At 45.7% G+C, this 23,124-nt stretch overlaps 1 protein-coding gene across 1 annotated transcript in view; it reads right to left on the bottom strand.

The window, feature by feature from the left end:
• LOC134610520 (uncharacterized) overlaps positions 1–23,124 on the bottom strand; it is a 60,058-nt gene that overhangs the window by 21,607 nt on the left and 15,327 nt on the right. The window contains exons 3-4 of the mRNA XM_063453487.1: positions 11,389–11,499; positions 5,965–6,075 (exon numbers count right to left, since the gene is read on the bottom strand). Coding sequence (XP_063309557.1) covers positions 5,965–6,075; positions 11,389–11,499 — 222 coding nt within the window. The remainder of the gene's footprint in view (positions 1–5,964; positions 6,076–11,388; positions 11,500–23,124) is intronic.

Here is a 23,124-nt window from a genome sequence, read left to right as displayed (position 1 = left end):
TCACGAACAGTGAATTTCATCACTGTTCGTGAAACAACCAAACTACCGAAGGGAGACCACACACAGGAGGTCGTGTGGCCCTCATTAAGGATTGCAACAATGTTGCAATCGGTATTTAAGAGGATTTAGGGTGGCCGTCGTTTGACTACCGACCACGCGGCGGTCGGCCATTTTGGATCCTTTGTTCGTCCAGCGGTATTTGGTCGTCGAGCGCCTGGAACTAAAATCGGCTACTCGATGGCACGAATACTGCTGGACTTCCATACCGTTCAGGAGCCCGGTCTTTCGGTAATGTGGTTCCCTCGGTTCAATCGGTAGTTTGAAGGGAACTTAAGTGTAAAGTATATTTGGTACGGCATTCGGTTATTTCAGCTGGGATCTGAGCGGTACTCTCACGAAAGGTGTGCTCAGACCCCAGCTATCTACCGATCGTCTATTCGTTTAGATGTACTGAATAATGTAAGAGTTATGATTTTTAATGTAAATTGTCGGTTTTGCTGCACGAGGGGATAATCCACTTAACTGTATAATCTAGTGGAAGTATCCCTCTCGTGCAGCGGTGCCTGATGGGAGAAATGCCCAGGTTATTCAGTTCCCCATGTAGTCCCCTACTGTACAACCCCTGGAATGTCTGTAGGGAAACCCCTTGCATGGGGAATCCCATAAATACTGGAAGCCTGTGAATAAAGCTCAGTTGACTCCCAGCCTATGTGTCGTCTAGTTCTTGGGAGGGAAGGATTCTATAACGCTACCTGGATTATTGCCTGCTTTTCCTGTCTACCAGCGGAGACCTTGTGGATTATACTACCTCTCCGCTATAATTGGTGGCAAGCGACAGGATTTCAACTACCCAGCAAAGCAACTTTCGGCAGAAATTCTAACGAATAGAGCAAAAGAAGCAGCAATTTGTGAGGTTACTCATTCGGTTGAAACCGGAACCCGGGAACATGTGGAAACTCACGAACGGCCGGTGAATGGGCACGAATTATGCACTTTTAAAGCAAAGTACTTTGAAGGAGTTACTGGAGGCAAGGGGAGCAATAGCCAGTGTGGCGAAACCGACCTCGCCACGTGTCCTTGGAGGGGGCTGATTGCCCGCCTCTTGCCTTTGGACTATGGACCAGACTTTATGGGAATGTGATACCCCAGATAGCCATACCATGGAGCCTATTCATATAATGAAAGACTATGGGAAAGACTTTAGCTCCATGGCAATTGTACTGTGTGAGTAGGATCTGCGCGCTATTTGGTAGTTTTGTGCGCGCAGATCCCAGCTATCTGGGGATAGGTGAAATGTCTGTGTGTTATGTGTAAATGTGACTATGTATTTTAAAGTGTTTTATGTTGTTTTGCAACCATGTGGTTAATGGAGTCTGCCTTTAGTCCTGGGTAATTGGATTACTTCTCCAATTAACTCCAGGGCAGAAGGGAGGAAACCAGGGTGCATTGTGGGGATGTTTTTCTGCCAGCCAGAAAGGAACAAAAGATACTTTTAGTAACTTTTGAACCCCTGGTCGGATTCATCCATTTTTTAATATGTTGTTCCCCTGAATGGATTGATTGTGGATATGTATTTTTATGTGAATGTGATGTATGGTTTTAAAGTTATGAAAGTTGTGTAAAAGTATATTTTACACTGTATGCATAATGGGATTATGTGTCACACTAAGGGGAGGGGATGTGTGGGAGGTAACATCTATGTCATTGGTTCTTTTATGCCTCCCCCTGGGTGTGGCCTGTATGTGTGAGTTGGAAATAAAAGCCAGGCTGGATGAGCCAGTCCAGAGTTCCTGTTTAACCCTCAAAGTGAAGTGTCGTCTCATTATTGGGGGAGGATTTATTGCATGCTGTTCCAGTTTGACTGCTAGGAGTGCAAACCTATTCGTATGGTTCCTATTCAACTGTCTACAGTATTCATATGCTTGGGAGAATTTAAAGGTTTCTCGGATTCAGTGTTCGTGTGTCTCCAGTCGGGAGAATGGTGTTTGCAGTAGCTGCCTGTGCATCTGGAAAGGGGATTATCGCCTAAACTGGGTTTTATCCTCTTGTAAGTGAAACGGTCCGTTACAGCCAGCAACAAGACAAGGGCTATATTAATCGCAGAGCTAATGGAAGGAGACAGAGCCGCAGCTGCTGCAGCACCTCTAAGGGAGGAGGAGCCAACTTAATTTGCAAAGGAATATAGGAGCAGGGTGGCTCTACTTCCAACAGCACCATCTGAACAGATGGCTGACAGGATTTTTGCAGATGTGCAGGAATACATCATGCTTCGGAGGTCGCAGATGAACCAGCAAACAGGAGAAAGAGCCACGACGCCTGTTAACATCCTTCCAGGGAAAGCTAAAATTCCCTACCAAGCTTTTAAGAGTTATTCGGAAGTGGATGGTGAGGTAGATGACTACCTGCAAGATTTTGAGAGGTTATGCCATTTGCACAATATCAGTGCGGAGGATCGGGTACCCCTACTGGCAGGGAAATGATCTGGTCGCGCAGCAGAGGCATCCCGTGCCGTACCAGACGAGGACAGTACAGACTATGCCAAGGTGAAACAGTCCATTCTAGCTAGGTATGCGATTACCTCAGAGGCCTACCACCTAAAGTTCAGAGATATTAAAAGGCTTCTTGTACCCTTCCGAATTCAATTCAAACTACTGACACTAACCTACAAAGCCCTCACTAACTCAACTCCTCACTACATTACTCAACAAATATACTCCTTTTTGTTACCCTCGCACTGCAATTTACCTTCTTCTGACACATGTTGATTACCGCATTGCCAACACTCATTTGCAGAACTTTTCAAAGGGCTGCCTGTTCCTTTGGAATTTGCTACCCTGTGCCATCAGTCTCCAGTACCTTAAAAAGTCACTTAAAACTCACCACATTATGAAAGTTTACCATCTTCCTGAGTGACGCTTCGCTCATGTCACTGCCATCATCACTTCCCTTGCCTCCATAGCTCAGTTCACTCTCTCTCTGTTCAATTGTTTCACTTACCACCTTTACTGGTTTATTTCAACCCAGGCATCTGATCCATCAATCCCTATGCACTCTGACATGCAGTTATATCTCTTCTCTTTATCCCTTCCTTGTAGATCGTAGTTAGAGCAGGGCTTTCTCTACCTCTTGTCTGTTATATTCATGTTTGTGACGAGACCAATCTCGCCACATTGCATTGGAGGAGCCTGGTTGCCCTGCCTGCTACCTTTGGACTATGGACCAGACTGTAAAATACTTATTTTCCCTGCAGAAAGGCTTATTCGTGCCTTTTCTGCCGGGGTGTTCGGTAGATTTTATCTACCGAACAAACTAGCGAATGCGCGACCACCTGGGAGCTGGAGTGTGCTGTCAATTTACCCCCCCTGAAACTGCGGTTAACCGCAGCTTAATTGACGAATCCAGGGTGGTCTTTGTTCGGTTGCCGACCACGAGGCGGCGGCCATTTTAATTGTGCGAATGACCAGCGGTGTTCGGCAAAGATTCTATGGAACTAAAAACGGACACTTAGTTGCACGAACAACGCTGAGCAGTCCGTCTCCTGGTTCCTATTCGTGGGGATGTAGCCGAACAGCCGTTCATTCGGTATTTTGTTCTATGTGAATATGTGTTAACCCAGATAGCCATGCCATGGAGCCTATTCGTGTGATTAAAGACTTTGGCTCCATGGCGATTAAACTGTATTCGTGTGGTCTGAGTGCCATTCACCTAATAATGTGCACTCAGACCTGAGCTATCTGGGGATATGTGACATGTCTATGTTTTATGTGTAAAAAGTGACATTATGTATTTTAAAGTGATAGTCTGTCTTTGTGTCCCCACGTGTGTAATGGAGTTTTGCCTTTGTCCTGGGAGATAATTGAATTACTTCTCCAGGGCAGAGGGGAGGAAGCCAGGATGCATAGTTACATAGTTACATAGTTACATAGCTGAAAAGAGACTTGCGTCCATCAAGTTCAGCCTTCCTCACATTTGTTTTTTGCTGTTGATCCAAAAGAAGGCAAAAAAACCCAGTTTGAAGCACTTCCAATTTTGCAACAAGCTAGGAAAAAAAATCATTCTTGACCCCAGAATGGCATTGAAAGATTATATCCTTGAATATTCTGTTTTTGCAAGTATGCATCTAGTAGCTGTTTGAACATCTGTATGGACTCTGATAAAACCACTTCTTCAGGCAGAGAATTCCACATCCTGATTGTTATTACAGTAAAAAAACCTTTCCTTTGCCTTAGACGAAATCTTCTTTCTTCTAGTCTAAACGCATGACCTCGTGTCCTATGTAAAGTCCGGTTTGTGAATAGATTTCCACACAATGGTTTGTATTGGCCTCGAATATATTTGTATAATGTTATCATATCCCCTCTCAGGCGACGTTTTTCTAAACTAAATAGGTTTAAATTTGTTAACCTTTCTTCATAGCTGATATGTTCCATTCCTTTTATTAATTTTGTAGCCCGCCTCTGCACTTTTTCTAGTGCCATAATATCCTTCTTTAGAACAGGTGCCCAAAATTGCACAGCATATTCAATGTGTGGTCTTACCAGTGATTTATAAAGAGGCAAAATGATATTCTCGTCCCGAGAATGAATGCCCTTTTTCATGCATGACAATACCCTACTGGCCTTGGCCACTGCTGATTGACATTGCACATTGTTGCATAGTTTGTTGTCTATAACAATTCCCAAGTCCTTTTCGTGTGTTGTTATCCCTAATTTGCTTCCATTAAGGGTATACGATGCATTGTGGGGATGTTTTACTTCTGTTTGTCCTGAAATGCTAAATGTCTGTCTTTTGTTACAGTCTTCCATCTGGTCCCCTAGGGGAGTGTCCACCAGGTGGGAGACCTGCATAAATACAGGGGCAGGTAGCCCTTAATAAACAGACCACTGCTTGACCCTCAACACGGAGCCTTGTCTCGTTCTTGGGGGGATTTACTGTATGCTGATAGGGACTGACTGCCAGGAGTGTAAGCCGCTTGGGAGCTTTTCCTGTTCGTCTGCTAGCAGCTATTCGTGAGGTTCCAGTTTGGGAGTTTGGAGTGCTACCTTATTCCCTTGTATGCAGTTCGGGAGTTTGGTGCATTCACTTATGTCCAATTCGTGAGTTTTGGTGTTTCTACAGTAGCTGTGCCTGTCTGTGAAAAGGGGATTATCGCCTAAACGATTTTAACCCCTTGTCTGCTGAAACGGTCCGTTACAATGTTGTATGAATATAATATATATATTATAATAATATATTCTGTTATATTCATTTCATGTTGTCAAATATCCCACAGAGGAATGCTTTGGTTCAGCAGAACATTTTTTCAGAAAATTAACTTTAATTAGGGACCTGCGACACTAGTTCATTTTATTATTATTATTATTATTATTATTATTAACATTTATATTAGGTGTCTAGCTCTTACTGTTGAGGTGGCAGACTGGGATTAGAATCTGAGTTTCCCAGTTGTAAGGCAGTGATGTTAGCACTGCTGTAACAAGACGATACATTGTCAGCTGATAGTTCAGTATAGGGCAAAATATATACATAATAATAAATAATAATAATAATAATAAAAAAGTCAAACTCAAACGTACAAATGGCACTATAGGCAGGCAGCCAGTAAAAAATAGGGACATGGTTGGACGTCTGTTGGTAATTAGTAGTTGCAGCAAGCTTCTGGCTATTTAATGATTAGATTGGAAATGAACCCGAGTCGGTGCTGAAGTAAAATCTCCCAATTTTCTGCTCGCGGGTATTCGTAAAGTAAATAGTAAATTTCTTAGTAACAAAGAAAAACTGATATGAAAAGGTTCCCTGATATCTGGAGGTAAACCCCTGGGTTATACCATTTATACTATACTGTTTGAATTAAAAAGTACAATTTCCCCATAAAGCAGATCGACTGCTTGGTTATCCTGAGTGTCTGATTGCCCGCTGGACACTTCCTACATCATGGGATCTCCAGAGAAAAGGACACCTTACCTTGCTTTCCACCGGAAAAACATAAAGCCATAGAATGTGGAATCTCATGCGGTCTGTTTGCTGTGTTAATATCTGCATACGTAATGGGAAGCTCTTCATGGACTGGAATGTCTAGGGAAATAGGACATTTTGATTATCTGATAGATGTAGATATCTCAGTACACTTATTAATGATTTGTGATTTGATGATAAGGTATGCAGACAGATGACCAGCAGGGGGGCGCTATCCATGTTAAAGACAAAATTGTGTAACTTAATTCTACAAACATTTCAAGAGAGAAAGAAGCCCTAAATATTCTAATCTTGGAGAAAAACAGGAATTGTGACTAAACTTCAAATACCTCAAGAGATCTAACACATTACTGGGGAGGGACATTTCTCATAGGAAAAGGGATGTAGAATAGAAGGACAAAACCTGAACCTTCATGGGTTGACCATGGTCACTCTGGTTCAATGTCTAGACTCCTTGCTCACTCACTGCAGGGTCTCACTAGAACCTTTACCCCCTCTTGGGAATCTTAGAAACTCAGTTTTGGAAAGAATTAGTTGTAAGAAATGGGAAATCAGACAGAGGAGAGTAGTTATTGACACGTTCCTGGAGGGTAGAAAAGCGGTAGGGGAGTAAAAAATTGCTGGGTTACTGGTAGATAGATGATAATGAAACAATTGAGATATTATACAAACAACACGAAGTGGTCAGAAACCAAAACATGTTACCGGAGCATTATATTTGCGCGTCTTGTTCTCTGACCACTTGTATTGTTTGTATTGTTGAATGTGTGTTGTGTATTAGGAAAAACCCACATTAGCGCTGTAGCTGCTGCTTTATTCTCCATTGTAAAGTGCCAGGAGATGAGTAATTTGTATAAATAAAAGTGAGATATTATTGTTACAAAGTCCCCTCTGTCTGCTACTATCTTGTTACATTGTTGTTTAATTTCACAAAAGAACTGTCTCGGGTCATTCGTATGTACAAATGACCGACCACCCGGCCCTGGCATGTGCCGCTAATTAACCTTGTTCACCTCTACAATACCGAACAAACATTCGAACAACTGACCACCCTACCTGAGAAGTGTGCCCCTGATTAACCACCCAGGAGTTCCGGTTTTGTGGTTAACCGCAGCCTAATTGACCGTCAACAGGGTAGTCGCCGTTCGTATTCACGAACACGTGGCGGCGGCCATTTTTAACTACCGAACGCACAGCGGGACCTGGTCGGCAAATGCCTGGTACTCTTTTCGGATACCATTTCATACGAACCCCACTGGAATTTATCATGCCCCATCCATTCGTGTATAAAATACCAACAATCGTGCCGTTCGGCATTTTAAGACTACGTAGGGTACACCGAACCCTTGCAGGATACTATGGCCGAGGATCCCTGGGCTGATAACTGCCGAACAGCCCTCAATACAATCTTTATCTCCATGGCGTTCTCATGCCATTCGTGAGATCTGAGCGCTTTTCATATATCTTGTGCGCTCAGATCCAAGCTGTCTGAGTACAGGTTGAATGTGACAATTAAAGACTATAGTGTATAAGTTATGTATTTTTATTCAGTTTTCATGTATCCATAAAAGTAATAATGTTGCATGTGACTGGAGATAATTGAATTACTGTAACCGTTGGAACTAATTATCTCCAGGCTAGAGGGGAGGATTTGAAAGAATGCACTTTGTCCCCATTGGTTGTTGCCCTTTGTCCCCCTGTGTACCATCAGGTCCAGAGGGATGTGCCTCTGACCTGAAAATATGTATTTAAGCAGTGCATGAGTGATCAATAAACCAGTGTTCTTACCCTCAACTCGCAGGGAAATGCTTTCTACTAGCTCTACCCATAGCTAGCTGGATGTTTTACACTTACAGAATTATCATTGAATGCTGTTGGAATCTCGCTACTGCTCTCCAGGATTGAGAAACAGGACATCTAAGCGGTCCAACCCTCAGCCAGCCTGAGGTCAACCGTAACAATTATAATTACCAGAAGCAGCAGGACGGATAGAGACTAAAAGGAAGGCAAGAAAGACACCAGAGGGGACATCACCTGGGTCCAAGGGAGTGACAGCAGAGAAGCATTAATGGAGCTCTTGGAGAGAGAATGAGAACCAGGAAAGGACAGTGTTGTGAAAACTGACATAATGATGGGTTAAAGAAGTAGCTTGTGATCATCCAAAAAACAGTGCAAATACGCAGGTAATTTCCTCTAAAATAGTGGGCTTTCATAAACTAAATATCGCATTACAAACTAGTCTCAGTGTTGTCATATCAAACCGTTATAATAGCAGAAAGAATAACCCAGAGTATAATACAAGCTGGATTCTGGACCGGGAGCTGATATTAGAGGTGGTACTAATACAATGATATCTGTAAATATTCACATAGATATATCCCATTATAACAAAGAATAACCCAGAGTATAATACAAGCTGGTTACGGGGCCGGGAGCTGATATTAGAGGTGGTAATTAGAGTTGAGCGAACCTGAACTGAAAAGTTTGGGTTTGTACCGAACATTACCTTTTTTGGACCCCGGACCCGAACATGCACATATCACTGTATGTTCGGGTTGGAGTTTGCAGTTCAGCGATTTAATGATACGTTTTGAAAGGCTGCAGGGCAGCCAATCAACAAGCGTTTGACTCGTGTGCCCTTAGAAGCCATCACAGCCATGCCTACTATAGAAGCTGGTCACTTAGTATTATTAAACTATACCACAAGTAGGGGTGTGTCTATGAAACAGTGAGCAGCCTGTTGTCTCCCCCTCAGCCCCCACTCCTGCGCGGTGAGTGGGGGCCCTAAATAACAATAGGGGGGACCTAATGTCCACCCCCTGGCCCCCACCACTCAGCGGTGGGTGGGGGCAATAAATAAAAATTAGGGGGGACCTAATGTCCTCCCCCCGCCCCTTCCCCTGCGCGGTGGGTGGGGACCCTACATAACAATAAGGGGGGGAACTAAGGTCCTCGCCCCTGGCCCCCACCCCTGCACAGCAGGTGGGGGCCCTAAACAACAATAAGTGGGGGACCTAATGTCCTCCCACCCAGCCCCCACCCCTGAGCGGCGGGTGGGGACCATAAATAAACCCCCCCCCGTTGACTAGGGGTCCCCAAACCCGTAGTCACCCCCCTCCTCCCAAACAAATTACCCCTACCTACCCCCCTCATCCTAAAAATAATGAGGGGGGACCCCTGTCTAAATACCTGTAAAAAAAAACATAGACTTACCATTTGATGTCTTCTTTCTTCTAAAATCTTATTTTTTCAGCCCCCAAAAAGGGCAAATAAAAATCCAGAATAACCGACACAGACTGAGCTCTGCAGGGCGGGGAAGGCTTATAAAGCCTTGCTCGCCCTACAATTAGGCTCAGAGCACTCTGATTGGTGGGTTTAAGCCATCCAATCAGAGTGCTCTGACAGGAAATTGAAGAGACTGACAGGCAAGTCTCTACATTTACCTGTCAAAGCACTCTGATTGGTTGGCTTGAAATCCACCAATCAGAGTGCTCTGTGTCATTTTACACAGCGTGGGAAAGTTCTTTGGAATTTTCCCACGCTGTGTAAAATGACACAGAACACTCTGATTGGTGGATTTCAAGCTAACCAATCAGAGTGCTCTGTGTCATTTTACACAGTGTGGGGAAGTTTTTTGAATTTTCCCACGCTGTGTAAAATGACACAGAGCACTCTGATTGGTTAGCTTGAAATTCAGCCAATCAGAGTGCTCTGTGTCATTTTACACGCGTGGGAAAGTTCTTTGAATTTTCCCACGCGGTGTAAAATGACACAGAGCACTCTGATTGGTTAGCTTGAAATCCAGCCAATCAGAGTGCTCTGTGTAATTTTACACAGTGTGGGAAAGTTCTTTGGAATTTTCCCACGCTGTGTTAAATGACACAGAGCACTCTGATTGGTTACTTAATCCACCAATAACCGAAGCAATAAAAAAAAAAACCTGAGCGCAAAAAAAAATAATAATCCATCTTCACCCGGTGAGGGCTCCGCACAGACTGAGCTCTGCAGGGCAGGGGAAGGCTTATAAAGCCTTCCCCCGACCTGCAATTAGGCTCAGAGCACTCTGATTGGTGGGTTTAAGCCATCCAATCAGAGTGCTCTGACAGGTAAATGAAGAGACTCTACATTTACCTGTCACAGCACTCTGGTTGGTTTAAAATCCACCAATCAGAGTGCTCTGTGTCATTTTACACAGTGTGGGAAAATTTCAAAGAACTTTCCTACGCTGTGTAAAATGACACAGAGCACTCTGATTGGTGGATTTCAAGCCAACCAATCAGAGTGCTGTGACAGGACTTACCTGTCAGTCTCTTCATTTACCTGTCAGAGCACTCTGATTGGATGTCTTAAACCCACCAATCAGAGTGCTCTGAGCCTAATTGCAGTGCGGGTCAAGGCTTTATAAGCCTTCCCCGCCCTGCAGAGCTCAGTCTGCGCGGAGCCCTCCATGGGCGAATAAGGATTATTATTTATTTGCGCTCGTTTTTTTTTTTTAAGTGCGTCGGTTATTCTGGATTTTTATTTGGCCTTTTTCGGGCTGAAAAAAATAAGATTTTAGAAGAAAGAAGACATCAAATGGTAAGTCTATTTTTTTTACAGGTATTAAGACAAGGGTCCCCCTCATTATTTTTAGGATGAGGGTGGTAGTTAGGGGTAGTTTGGGGACCCCTAGTCAGCTAGGGGTTAAAATGTTTATTTATGGCCCCCACCCACCGCTCAGGGGTGGGGGCCGGGAGGGAGGACATTAGGTCCCCCCCCATTATTGTTAGCGCTTATTATAGATAATTATTTGCCTAGTTCACTACCGATTTCATGATTTATAGAATTATTACTGTTTGATTCTTCCCCTGGAATTATATACTGGGAGTTAATTCTGAAAACATTACATCAATCAGCAAATTGCGCCCAAACATTGCTGCGTTTTCACATTTAATGTAACAGAGACTGCGTTGGTCAACGTTCCATTATTCATGCAGTTATTTCTGGATATTGTGAATAATACAAACAGACTTTACAGATTTAGAATAGATTAATACAGGGATAGTGAGCTTGTTTTAGAATATATTTATTTGAATAATTATAGACATTATCATATTATTATTGCCACTTCCAATACCAGCTCCTGGTCCAGTATCCAGTTTATATTATACTCTGGGTGATAAATTAAATGTTAAATCAGCGGAAAGATGGAGGGGGTTAAACAGGGAGCGTTAACCCTGGATTTACAGCAGGTCAGTAGATATTTTATGAAGGACATGTTATCTGTGTGTATAGAATGGAAAGCAGTTCGAGGATAGTCATAAAGACAGCTGATCAGGGAGAGTGTCGGGGTTTATGTGAGATTAATGAGATGGAATCAGTGAGATCCCAATAGCAGTTTTTACCAGAAGCCACATACAACTTGTCTCATACCTTCATGCGCACTTTGTCTCCCAGAAAGCTTCGATATCATCTTTTCGTTTTTTTTCTTTGGCTTTTTAATATCTGTGTATAACAGATCGGACGTTTCATGTTGTGTAGGAACTAGAGTAAGAGAACAGACATGCAATTATACGCAAATCCCATGTGTTGCCTGGTTTACTTTCAACTCAGAACAAAGAGTAAAAGTTACATAGTTACATAGTTACATAGTTACATAGCTGAAAAGAGACTTGGTCCATCAAGTTCAGCCATCCTCACATATGTTTTCGCTGTTGATCCAAAAGAAGGTAAAAAAAAACCCAGTCTGAAGCGCTTCCAATTTTGCAACAAACTAGGAAAAAAATCCTTCTTGACCCCAAAATAGCAGTCAGATGTCTCCTTGGATCAAGCAGCTATTACCCCACTAATTAGAAATTATATCCCTGTATGTTATGGTTTGGGAAGTATTTATCCAATTGCAGTTTAAACCTCTGTATGGACTCTGATAAAACCACCTCTTCTGGCAGAGAATTCCATATCTTTTCTTGAACTATCATTTTTCCTTATTTTGATATTTGGAGTTTATTGCCTTATTATCCATTTATTTATTTTCTGTATGACGATGTATCAGGATACTGTCTTCATTTAGGTAATGATCCCCATCCCTAAGGTGGTCTCTATGCTTGCTAAACACAAGCTATGCCATTCTAACACTACTTATAGCTACACATCGCTACTTCTTGTTATTTAGTTGCACTTCCCAAAGTGGGACTTGTATATAATCTGTCACTATTTATTGTTATAACATTCACACGGGTCTAGCTTACTTAATAACAGTATTGTGACATAATAGTAATTCGATATAGAAACTCTTAGTGGCTGTGCATAACAATCGCCACCACTTAGACATTCTACCATTGTGTACTCTTATATATTATATATTGTATGTTTTATACCTTCTCCCCTTGCCTTGTTTTAGGTTTCTCCTAATCCTTTTACTTATACACAATAAAGGTTTTATTCCTATAACAGTGGTATACCAGGACAGATCACGTTTCTCTTCTCCTTTTTGTCTATTACAATTACTCCAAAGGGTTATCCCTTAGTGTCTATCCTTGATTCTTTCACTTATAGTACCCGCTTCCTACGTGTTTTTATTTTTTTTTGTCCTATACCAATCTGATGATTGGAAACCCACAAGGGCAGTGGGTTTTAGTTTGCGAGCCAGGTCAGGATTAATGCTTGGCATTGAGGGGCTCTGTTAATGCCTGGCATTGAGGGGTTCTGTTAATGCCTGGCATTGAGGGGCTCTGTTAATGCCTGGCATTGAGGGGCTCTGTTAATGCTTGGCATTGAGGGGCTCTGTTAACACTTGGAAATGAGTGGCTCAGTTAATATTTGGCATTGAGGGGCTCTGTTAACGATTGGCATTGAGGGGTTCTGTTAATACTTGGAAATGAGTGGCTCAGTTAATATTTGGAATTGAGGGGCTCTGTTAACGATTGGCATTGAAGGGTTCTGTTAATGCCTGGCATTGAGGGGCTCGGTTACCGCTTGGAATTGAGCGGCTCTGTTAATGCTTGGCATTGAGGGGCTTTGTTGTTGCTTGGCATTGAGGGGCTCTATTATTGCTTGGCATTGAGGGGCTCTGTTAACGATTGGCATTGAGGAGCTCTGTTAACACTTGGAATTGAGCGGCTCTGTTAATGCTTGGAATTGAGGGGCTCTGTTAACGCTTGGCATTGAGGGGCTCTGTTAATGCTTGGAATTGAGGGGCTCTGTTAACACTTGGCATTGAGGGGCTCTGTTAATGCTTAACTTTGAGGGGCTCTGTTAATGCTTGGCATTGAGGGGCTCTGTTAATGCTTGGCATTGAGGGGCTCTGTTAACGCTTGGCATTGAGGGGCTCTGTTAATGCTTAACTTTGAGGGGCTCTGTTAATGCTTGGCATTAAGGGGCTCTGTTAATGCTTGGCATTGAGGGGCTCTGTTAATGCCTGGCATTGAGGGGCTCTGTTACCGCTTGGAATTGAGCGGCTCTGTTAATGCTTGGCATTGAGGGGCTTTGTTGTTGCTTGGCATTGAGGGGCTCTGTTATTGCTTGGCATTGAGGGGCTCTGTTAATGCTTGGCATTAAGGGGCTCTGTTAATGCTTGGCATTGAGGGGCTCTGTTAACGCTTGGAATTGAGCGGCTCTGTTAATGCTTGGCATTGAGGGGCTTTGTTGATGCTTGGCATTGAGGGGCTCTGTTAATGCTTGGCATTGAGGGGCTCTGTTAACGATTGGCATTGAGGAGCTCTGTTAACACTTGGAATTGAGCGGCTCTGTTAATGCTTGGAATTGAGGGGCTCTGTTAACGCTTGGCATTGAGGGGCTCTGTTAATGCTTGGAATTGAGGGGCTCTGTTAACACTTGGCATTGAGGGGCTCTGTTAATGCTTAACTTTGAGGGGCTCTGTTAATGCTTGGCATTGAGGGGCTCTGTTAATGCTTGGCATTGAGGGGCTCTGTTAACGCTTGGCATTGAGGGGCTCTGTTAATGCTTAACTTTGAGGGGCTCTGTTAATGCTTGGCATTAAGGGGCTCTGTTAATGCTTGGCATTGAGTGGCTCTGTTAATGCCTGGCATTGAGGGGCTCTGTTAATGCTTGGCATTGAGGGGCTCTGTTAACGATTGGCATTGAGGAGCTCTGTTAACACTTGGAATTGAGCGGCTCTGTTAATGCTTGGAATTGAGGGGCTCTGTTAACGCTTGGCATTGAGGGGCTCTGTTAATGCTTGGAATTGAGGGGCTCTGTTAACACTTGGCATTGAGGGGCTCTGTTAATGCTTAACTTTGAGGGGCTCTGTTAATGCTTGGCATTGAGGGGCTCTGTTAACGCTTGGCATTGAGGGGCTCTGTTAATGCTTAACTTTGAGGGGCTCTGTTAATGCTTGGCATTAAGGGGCTCTGTTAATGCTTGGCATTGAGGGGCTTTGTTAATGCTTGGCATTGAGGGGCTCTGTTAATGCTTGGCATTGAGGGGCTCTGTTAATGCTTGGCATTGAGGGGCTCTGTTAATGCTTGGCATTGAGCGGCTCTGTTAATGGTTGGCATTGAGGGGCTCTGTTAATGCTTAACTTTGAGGGGCTCTGTTAATGCTTGGCATTGAGGGGCTTTGTTAATGCTTGGCATTGAGGGGCTCTGTTAATGCTTGGCATTGAGGGGCTCTGTTAATGCTTGGCATTGAGGGGCTCTGTTAATGCTTGGCATTGAGGGGCTCTGTTAATGCTTGGCATTGAGCGGCTCTGTTAATGGTTGGCATTGAGGGGCTCTGTTAATGCTTGGCATTGAGGGGCTCTGTTAACGCTTGTCATTGAGGGGCTCTGTTAATGCTTGGCATTGAGCGGCTCTTTTAATGCTTGGCATTGAGGGGCTTTGTTGTTGCTTGGCATTGAGGGGCTCTGTTAATGCTTAACTTTGAGGGGCTTTGTTGATGCTTGGCATTGAGGGGCTCTGTTAATGCTTGGCATTGAGGGGCTTTGTTAATGCTTGGCATTGAGGGGCTTTGTTAATGCTTGGCATTGAGGGGCTCTGTTAATGCTTGGCATTGAGCGGCTCTGTTAATGCTTGGCATTGAGCGGCTCTGTTAATGCTTGGCATTGAGGGGCTCTGTTAACGCTTGGCATTGAGGGGCTCTGTTAACGCTTGGCATTGAGGGGCTCTGTTAATGCTTAACTTTGAGGGGCTCTGTTAATGCTTGGCATTGAGGGGCTCTGTTAATGCTTGGCATTGAGGGGCTCTGTTAATGCTTAACTTTGAGGGGCTCTGTTAATGCTTGGCATTGAGGGGCTCTGTTATTGCTTGGCATTGAGGGGCTCTGTTAATGCTTGGCATTAAGGGGCTCTGTTAATGCTTGGCATTGAGGGGCTCTGTTAACGCTTGGAATTGAGCGGCTCTGTTAATGCTTGGCATTGAGGGGCTTTGTTGATGCTTGGCATTGAGGGTCTCTGTTAATGCTTGGCATTGAGGGGCTCTGTTAATGCTTGGCATTGAGGGGCTCTGTTAACGATTGGCATTGAGGAGCTCTGTTAACACTTGGAATTGAGCGGCTCTGTTAATGCTTGGAATTGAGGGGCTCTGTTAACGCTTGGCATTGAGGGGCTCTGTTAATGCTTGGAATTGAGGGGCTCTGTTAACACTTGGCATTGAGGGGCTCTGTTAATGCTTAACTTTGAGGGGCTCTGTTAATGCTTGGCATTGAGGGGCTCTGTTAATGCTTGGCATTGAGGGGCTCTGTTAACGCTTGGCATTGAGGGGCTCTGTTAATGCTTAACTTTGAGGGGCTCTGTTAATGCTTGGCATTAAGGGGCTCTGTTAATGCTTGGCATTGAGGGGCTCTGTTAATGCTTAACTTTGAGGGGCTCTGTTAATGCTTGGCATTGAGGGGCTCTGTTAACGCTTGGCATTGAGGGGCTCTGTTAACGCTTGGCATTGAGGGGCTCTGTTAATGCTTGGAATTGAGGGGCTCTGTTAACACTTGGCATTGAGGGGCTCTGTTAATGCTTAACTTTGAGGGGCTCTGTTAATGCTTGGCATTGAGGGGCTCTGTTAATGCTTGGCATTGAGGGGCTCTGTTAACGCTTGGCATTGAGGGGCTCTGTTAATGCTTAACTTTGAGGGGCTCTGTTAATGCTTGGCATTAAGGGGCTCTGTTAATGCTTGGCATTGAGGGGCTCTGTTAATGCTTAACTTTGAGGGGCTCTGTTAATGCTTGGCATTGAGGGGCTTTGTTGATGCTTGGCATTGAGGGGCTCTGTTAATGCTTGGCATTGAGGGGCTCTGTTAATGCTTGGCATTGAGGGGCTTTGTTGATGCTTGGCATTGAGGGGCTCTGTTAATGCTTGGCATTGAGGGGCTTTGTTGATGCTTGGCATTGAGGGGCTCTGTTAATGCTTGGCATTGAGGGGCTCTGTTAATGCTTGGCATTGAGGGGCTTTGTTGATGCTTGGCATTGAGGGGCTCTGTTAATGCTTGGCATTGAGGGGCTCTGTTAATGCTTGGCATTGAGGGGCTCTGTTAATGCTTGGCATTGAGGGGCTCTGTTAACGCTTGGCATTGAGGGCTCTGTTAACGCTTGGCATTGAGGGGCTCTGTTAATGCTTAACTTTGAGGGGCTCTGTTAATGCTTGGCATTGAGGGGCTCTGTTAACGCTTGGCATTGAGGGGCTCTGTTAATGCTTGGCATTGAGGGGATCTGTTAATGCTTGGCATTGAGGGGCTCTGTTAATGCTTGGCATTGAGGGGCTTTGTTGATGCTTGGCATTGAGGGGTTCTGTTAATGCTTGGCATTGAGGGGCTCTGTTAATGCTTGGCATTGAGGGGCTCTGTTAATGCTTGGCACTGAGGGGCTCTGTTAACGCTTGGCATTTAGGGGCTCTGTTAATGCTTGGCATTGAGGGGCTCTGTTAATACTTGGCATTGAGGGGCTCTGTTAATGCTTGGCATTGAGGGGCTCTGTTAATACTTGGCATTGAGGGGCTCTGTTAATGCTTGGCATTGAGGGGCTCTGTTAATGCTTGGCATTGAGGGGCTCTGTTAACGCTTGGCATTGAGGGGCTCTGTTAATGCTTGGCATTGAGAGGCTCTGTTAACGCTTGGCATTGAGGGGCTCTGTTAATGCTTGGCATTGAGGGGCTCTGTTAACGCTTGGCATTGAGGGGCTCTGTTAATGCTTGGCATTGAGGGGCTCTGTTAATGCTTGGCATTGAGGGGCTCTGTTAATGCTTGGCATTGAGGGGCTCTGTTAATGCTTGGCATTGAGGGGCTCTGTTAATGCTTGGCATTGAGGGGCTCTGTTAACGCTTGGCATTGAGGGGCTCTGTTAATGCTTGGCATTGAGGGGCTCTGTTAATGCTTGGCATTGAGGGGCTCTGTTAACGCTTGGCATTTAGGGGCTCTGTTAATGCTTGGCATTGAGGGGCTCTGTTAACGCTTGGCATTGAGGGGCTCTGTTAATGCTTAACTTTGAGGGGCTCTGTTAATGCTTGGCATTGAGGGGCTCTGTTAACGCTTGGCATTGAGCGGCTCTGTTAATGCTTGGCATTGAGGGGCTCTGTTAATGCTTGGCATTGAGGGGCTCTGTTAACGCTTGGCATTGAGGTGCTCTGTTAACGCTTGGCATTGAGGGGCTTTGTTGATGCTTGGCATTGAGGGGCTCTGTTAATGCTTGGCATTGAGGGGCTCTGTTAACGCTTGGCATTGAGGGGCTCTGTTAATGCTTAACTTTGAGGGGCTCTGTTAATGCTTGGCATTGAGGGGCTCTGTTAACGCTTGGCATTTAGGGGCTCTGTTAATGCTTGGCATTGAGGGGCTCTGTTAACGCTTGGCATTGAGCGGCTCTGTTAATGCTTAACTTTGAGGGGCTCTGTTAATGCTTGGCATTGAGGGGCTTTGTTAATGCTTGGCATTGAGGGGCTCTGTTAATGCTTGGCATTGAGGGGCTCTGTTAATGCTTGGCATTGAGGGGCTCTGTTAATGCTTGGCATTGAGGGGCTCTGTTAATGCTTAACTTTGAGGGGCTCTGTTAATGCTTGCCATTGAGGGGCTCTGTTAATGCTTAACTTTGAGGGGCTCTGTTAATGCTTGGCATTGAGGGGCTTTGTCAATGCTTGGCATTGAGGGGCTCTGTTAATGCTTGGCATTGAGGGGCTCTGTTAATGCTTGGCATTGAGGGGCTCTGTTAACGCTTGGCATTGAGGGGCTCTGTTAATGCTTGGCATTGAGGGGCTTTGTTGTTGCTTGGCATTGAGGGGCTCTGTTAATGCTTAACTTTGAGGGGCTCTGTTAATGCCTGGCATTGAGGGGCTCTGTTAATGCTTGGCATTGAGCGGCTCTGTTAATGCTTGGCATTGAGGGGCTTTGTTGTTGCTTGGCATTGAGGGGCTCTGTTAATGCTTAACTTTGAGGGGCTCTTTTAAAGCTTGGCATTGAGGGGCTTTGTTAATGCTTGGCATTGAGGGGTTCTGTTAACGCTTGGCATTGAGGGGCTCTGTTAATGCTTGGCATTGAGGGGCTCTGTTAATGCTTGGCATTGAGCGGCTCTGTTAATGCTTGGCATTGAGGGGCTCTGTTAATGCTTGGCATTGAGGGGCTCTGTTAATGCTTGGCATTGAGGGGCTTTGTTGATGCTTGGCATTGAGGGGCTCTGTTAACGCTTGGCATTGAGGGGCTCTGTTAACGCTTGGCATTGAGGGGCTCTGTTAATGCTTAACTTTGAGGGGCTCTGTTAATGCTTGGCATTGAGGGGCTCTGTTAATGCTTGGCATTGAGGGGCTCTGTTAATGCTTAACTTTGAGGGGCTCTGTTAATGCTTGGCATTGAGGGGCTTTGTTAATGCTTGGCATTGAGGGGCTCTGTTAACGCTTGGCATTGAGGGGCTCTGTTAATGCTTGGCATTGAGGGGCTCTGTTAATGCTTGGCATTGAGGGGCTTTGTTGATGCTTGGCATTGAGGGGCTCTGTTAACGCTTGGCATTGAGGGGCTCTGTTAATGCTTAACTTTGAGGGGCTCTGTTAATGCTTGGCATTGAGGGGCTCTGTTAATGCTTAACTTTGAGCGGCTCTGTTAATGCTTAACTTTGAGGGGTTCTGTTAACGCTTGGCATTGAGGGGCTCTGTTAATGCTTAACTTTGAGGGGCTCTGTTAATGCTTGGCATTGAGGGGCTCTGTTAACGCTTGGCATTGAGGGGCTCTGTTAATGCTTGGCATTGAGGGGCTCAGTTACCGCTTGGAATTGAGCGGCTCTGTTAATGCTTGGCATTGAGGGGCTTTGTTGATGCTTGGCATTGAGGGGCTCTGTTAACGCTTGGCATTGAGGGGCTCTGTTAACGCTTGGAATTGAGGGTCTCTGTTAATGCTTAACTTTGAGGGGCTCTGTTAATGCTTGGCATTGAGGGGCTCTGTTAATGCTTAACCTTGAGGGGCTCTGTTAATGCTTGGCATGGAGAGGCTTTGTTAATGTGTTCCCTTTCAGTTCACAGAAGAGAGAAGCTTATTGAGCCGCCCTCTGCTATTTTGCAGAAAGAGTTGATTTCCACACTGTGAAAAAGGCTCCTTTCCACGAATGATTGCCACAAACTCCTGGAGGAGTGTGGAAGCTAGCCTCCTGCCCACTGACTATAGTCCAAGTCAGAGACCCTGTTTGGGAGTTACCCTGCTTAGCCACCATTAGCAGCTTTCACTCTGTGCCCCTGGTTCGTCAGCCGTTCGTGTGAACCAAACCCACAAATGGTCCTCAGCGGTACTTGACAATTGGTTGCAAGTGGTGGAATGGCTTCCTAGCTGCGAGGAAACCAGTGCAGCTTCTGGGATACCCACCTATGGGAAGTGGGGATATGGAAGGCACATAGTTGTAGTATTCAACTTCAACAGAAAGCTCCAGCGGCAGTTACAGGAAGTTATGTGTGGTACGGATGACCCTATCCCGGCAGAGAAAGAAACGTAATGGAGGGTGGCTGTCTGAACTGATCTCTGGAAGGAGGACCTCGACAAAATTCAACCCTTGCAGAGCGAATGCCTCCCGACCACCGACCAGCGACGATGGGAACAACTAGAGCTGCGGATTCCATTCCTGGGAGAATAGCCATTAGAGGATGGGTAATAGAATTAGAGAAGCTTGTCATGAATGAAGTGTGGTTAGATGAATCATACCAAGGCTTGCTGTGGCATGCATCCTACCTCTACCTGTGGGTGGTCGAGCATAAATGCGTAGAGGGAGAGGACTACCATGGCCCTGGTCTTTTGTGTGTGGTTTTTGAGGATGGTATGGCATTAGGAGACCCAAATGGTTCTCACTTCTGGTGCATCCAATATGAGCAGCAAGACAGCTTGGGCCATAGCAGAAATGCAGCCGGATCTGTCTTTTTTGGCTGACCTGGAGTGTAAGCTTGAACAGGACTACGTACGCCTGTTTCACCAGATAACGCCTTCATTCTCTGAAGTGATAGAGCTCATGAACTTGGCAACCCAGGGAGAGGAGAGTATCATCCTCCATCCCCAGCAGCAGTGTGAGTTCCAGGGAGGAGAGATGGTCAGTCTCACTCCCCAGTGGCAAAGTATGTTCCACAGAGGCGAGACAACCAGTCTCACTCCCCAGCGGCAGTACATACAGCAGGTAGTGGATCGTCTCTTCCTCCCTTCCCAGTGACCCTGGTGTTTTCCCGAGAGAGGAGAATTGCGTCCTCCCTCCCCAGTGACAAGATTGTGCATCAGGAGTGGATTATAGCATTCTCCCTTCCCAGAAGGACCCTAGATGTAGAAACCTAAGCTTGTGGCAGAAGGCCATTTGGATAACTGAACCTTTTGGAAAAAATCACCAGATTAACACAGACCCAGACCGATTGGAGGTCTGGGGTCTGGTTAGTCTCCCTGGGAGGGGAAAGATATGTGAGATACGCTCCTTCCCATGAATGCTTGCCATGAACCTCTGGAAGAGTGTGAAAGCTTCGACTATGTTCCAGGTCGGAGACCCTGTTACCCTGCCCAGCTGCCATTAGCAGCTTTCCCTCAGTGCCCCTGGATTGTCACTTTCCCTTCATTCAAATGGAACTGAACTGTAGCTCCCTGGCGGCTGTTCGCATTAACCAAACCCACAAATGGTCCGCAGCGGTATTTAGCCGTGACTGCTACAAGCACTATGGTGTCTCACACACCGGTAGAATCGATCAGGCCCGGACTGGCCATCGGTAGGGCCGCGATAGCCGTGGGGCCGAGGCCGGCAGGGGAGATCACAGGATCTCCCCTGCCAGCCCCTGCAGGGCCAGCGCTACCCGAGCACCGGCCCTGCATAGTGCCTCCATGGGCCGGTGGGGAGATCAAAGATCTCCCTCACCGGCCCAGAGGCAGTTACAGGCGGCCGCCGGCAGGAGAAGGTGTGAGAGGGAGGGAGGCAGGAGAGAGGAGCGGCGGAGCTCTATCCAGCAGCTCTGCCGGGTCCTCTCGCTCAGATCTCGCGAGAGTGAACTCTAGCTTACAGGCTAAAGTTCACTCTCACCACTGGACGACCAGGGAAGGATGGCAGCACGGAACCCCCACACCCCCCAGGCAGAATGGACCCCCCCTCCTCCCAGGCAGAACGGATCCCCCCCTCCTTCCAGGCTAAAGGCAAGAAGGGAGGAGGGGGGATATAACTTTTTTATTATTATTATTAATATTTTATTATTATTTTTATTTAATTTAAATAAAATATACATTCACACTCACACACACAGCACCCCCAGACACACACAGCACCCTCAGACACACACAGCACCCCCAGACACACACAGCACCCTGACACACACAGCACCCCCAAACACACACAGCACCCCCAAACACACAGCACCCCCAAACACACACAGCACCCCCAGACACACACAGCACCCCCAGACACACACAGCACCCACACACACACAGCATCCCCAGACACACAGCACCCCCAAACACACACAGCATCCCCAAACACACACAGCACCCCCAAACACACACAGCACCCCCAGACACACACAGCACCCAGACACACACATCACCCAGACACACACAGCACCACCAAACACACACAGCATCCCCAAACACACACAGCACCCCCAAACACACACAGCACCCAAACACACACAGCACCCAGACACACACTGCACCCAGACACACACAGCACCCAGACACACACAGCACCCCCAGACACACACAGCACCCCCAGACACACACAGCACCCAGACACACACAGCACCCCCAGACACACACAGCACCCCCAGACACACACAGCATCCAAACACACACAGCACCCAAACACACACAGCACCCTCAGACACACACAGCACCCTCAGACACACACAGCACCCAAAGACACACAGCACCCTCAGACACACACATCACCCTCAGACACACACACAGCACCCTCAGACACACACACAACACCCTTGCTCACACATATACAGCACACTCCCACACATACATATAAATATATATATATATATATATACATATATATATATATATATATACATATATATATATATATATATATATATATATATATATATATATATATATATATATAGTTATATATATATAAATAAAATAACCCTCAGTGAGTTAACAGACAAAGAAAATTAGAAACCTAGAATGTGACGGCACATAAAAACACCCTCACACACAGCAGCCCTCTTACATACATACACACACTGCGCCCCTCAGACATACAATACGTCCAAATATATATATATTATATAGACACACACACACACACACACTACAGCACCCCTCACACTGCACCACTACACACATTACGCTCCAGATCCCTTACCCTATATGCACTCGTAATCCTCTACACACACACACACACACACACACACAATCTCCTATACACACTCTGGGTCCTATACACAGTAGATCTCCTACACACACACACTGCACCACCTACACACACTACATTCCTTGTCAGCAAACACATACAACATTCTCTAAACACACCCTCTCTACAATCCCTACACACACTACGTCACCTATACACACACACTACAACCCGTATGCACACACTCGCTACATCCCCTATAAAACTATGCCCCCTATACACACACTCTCTACAGCACCTAGCCACACGTATTACACCACAAACACAAATTAAATTGACCTATTTACACAATACCACACCACACTCTACACACACGCAATCCCACAAGCAGGCTCCAAACATATGCACCATCTACTTGGATATTGCCAAGGCATTTGATAC

The sequence above is a fragment of the Pelobates fuscus genome, chromosome 5, assembly GCF_036172605.1.
Source record: "Pelobates fuscus isolate aPelFus1 chromosome 5, aPelFus1.pri, whole genome shotgun sequence".
Taxonomy (NCBI): domain Eukaryota; kingdom Metazoa; phylum Chordata; class Amphibia; order Anura; family Pelobatidae; genus Pelobates; species Pelobates fuscus.
The sequence above is the reverse complement of the archived record's forward strand: the minus strand, read 5'-3'. Positions and strand labels throughout refer to the sequence as shown.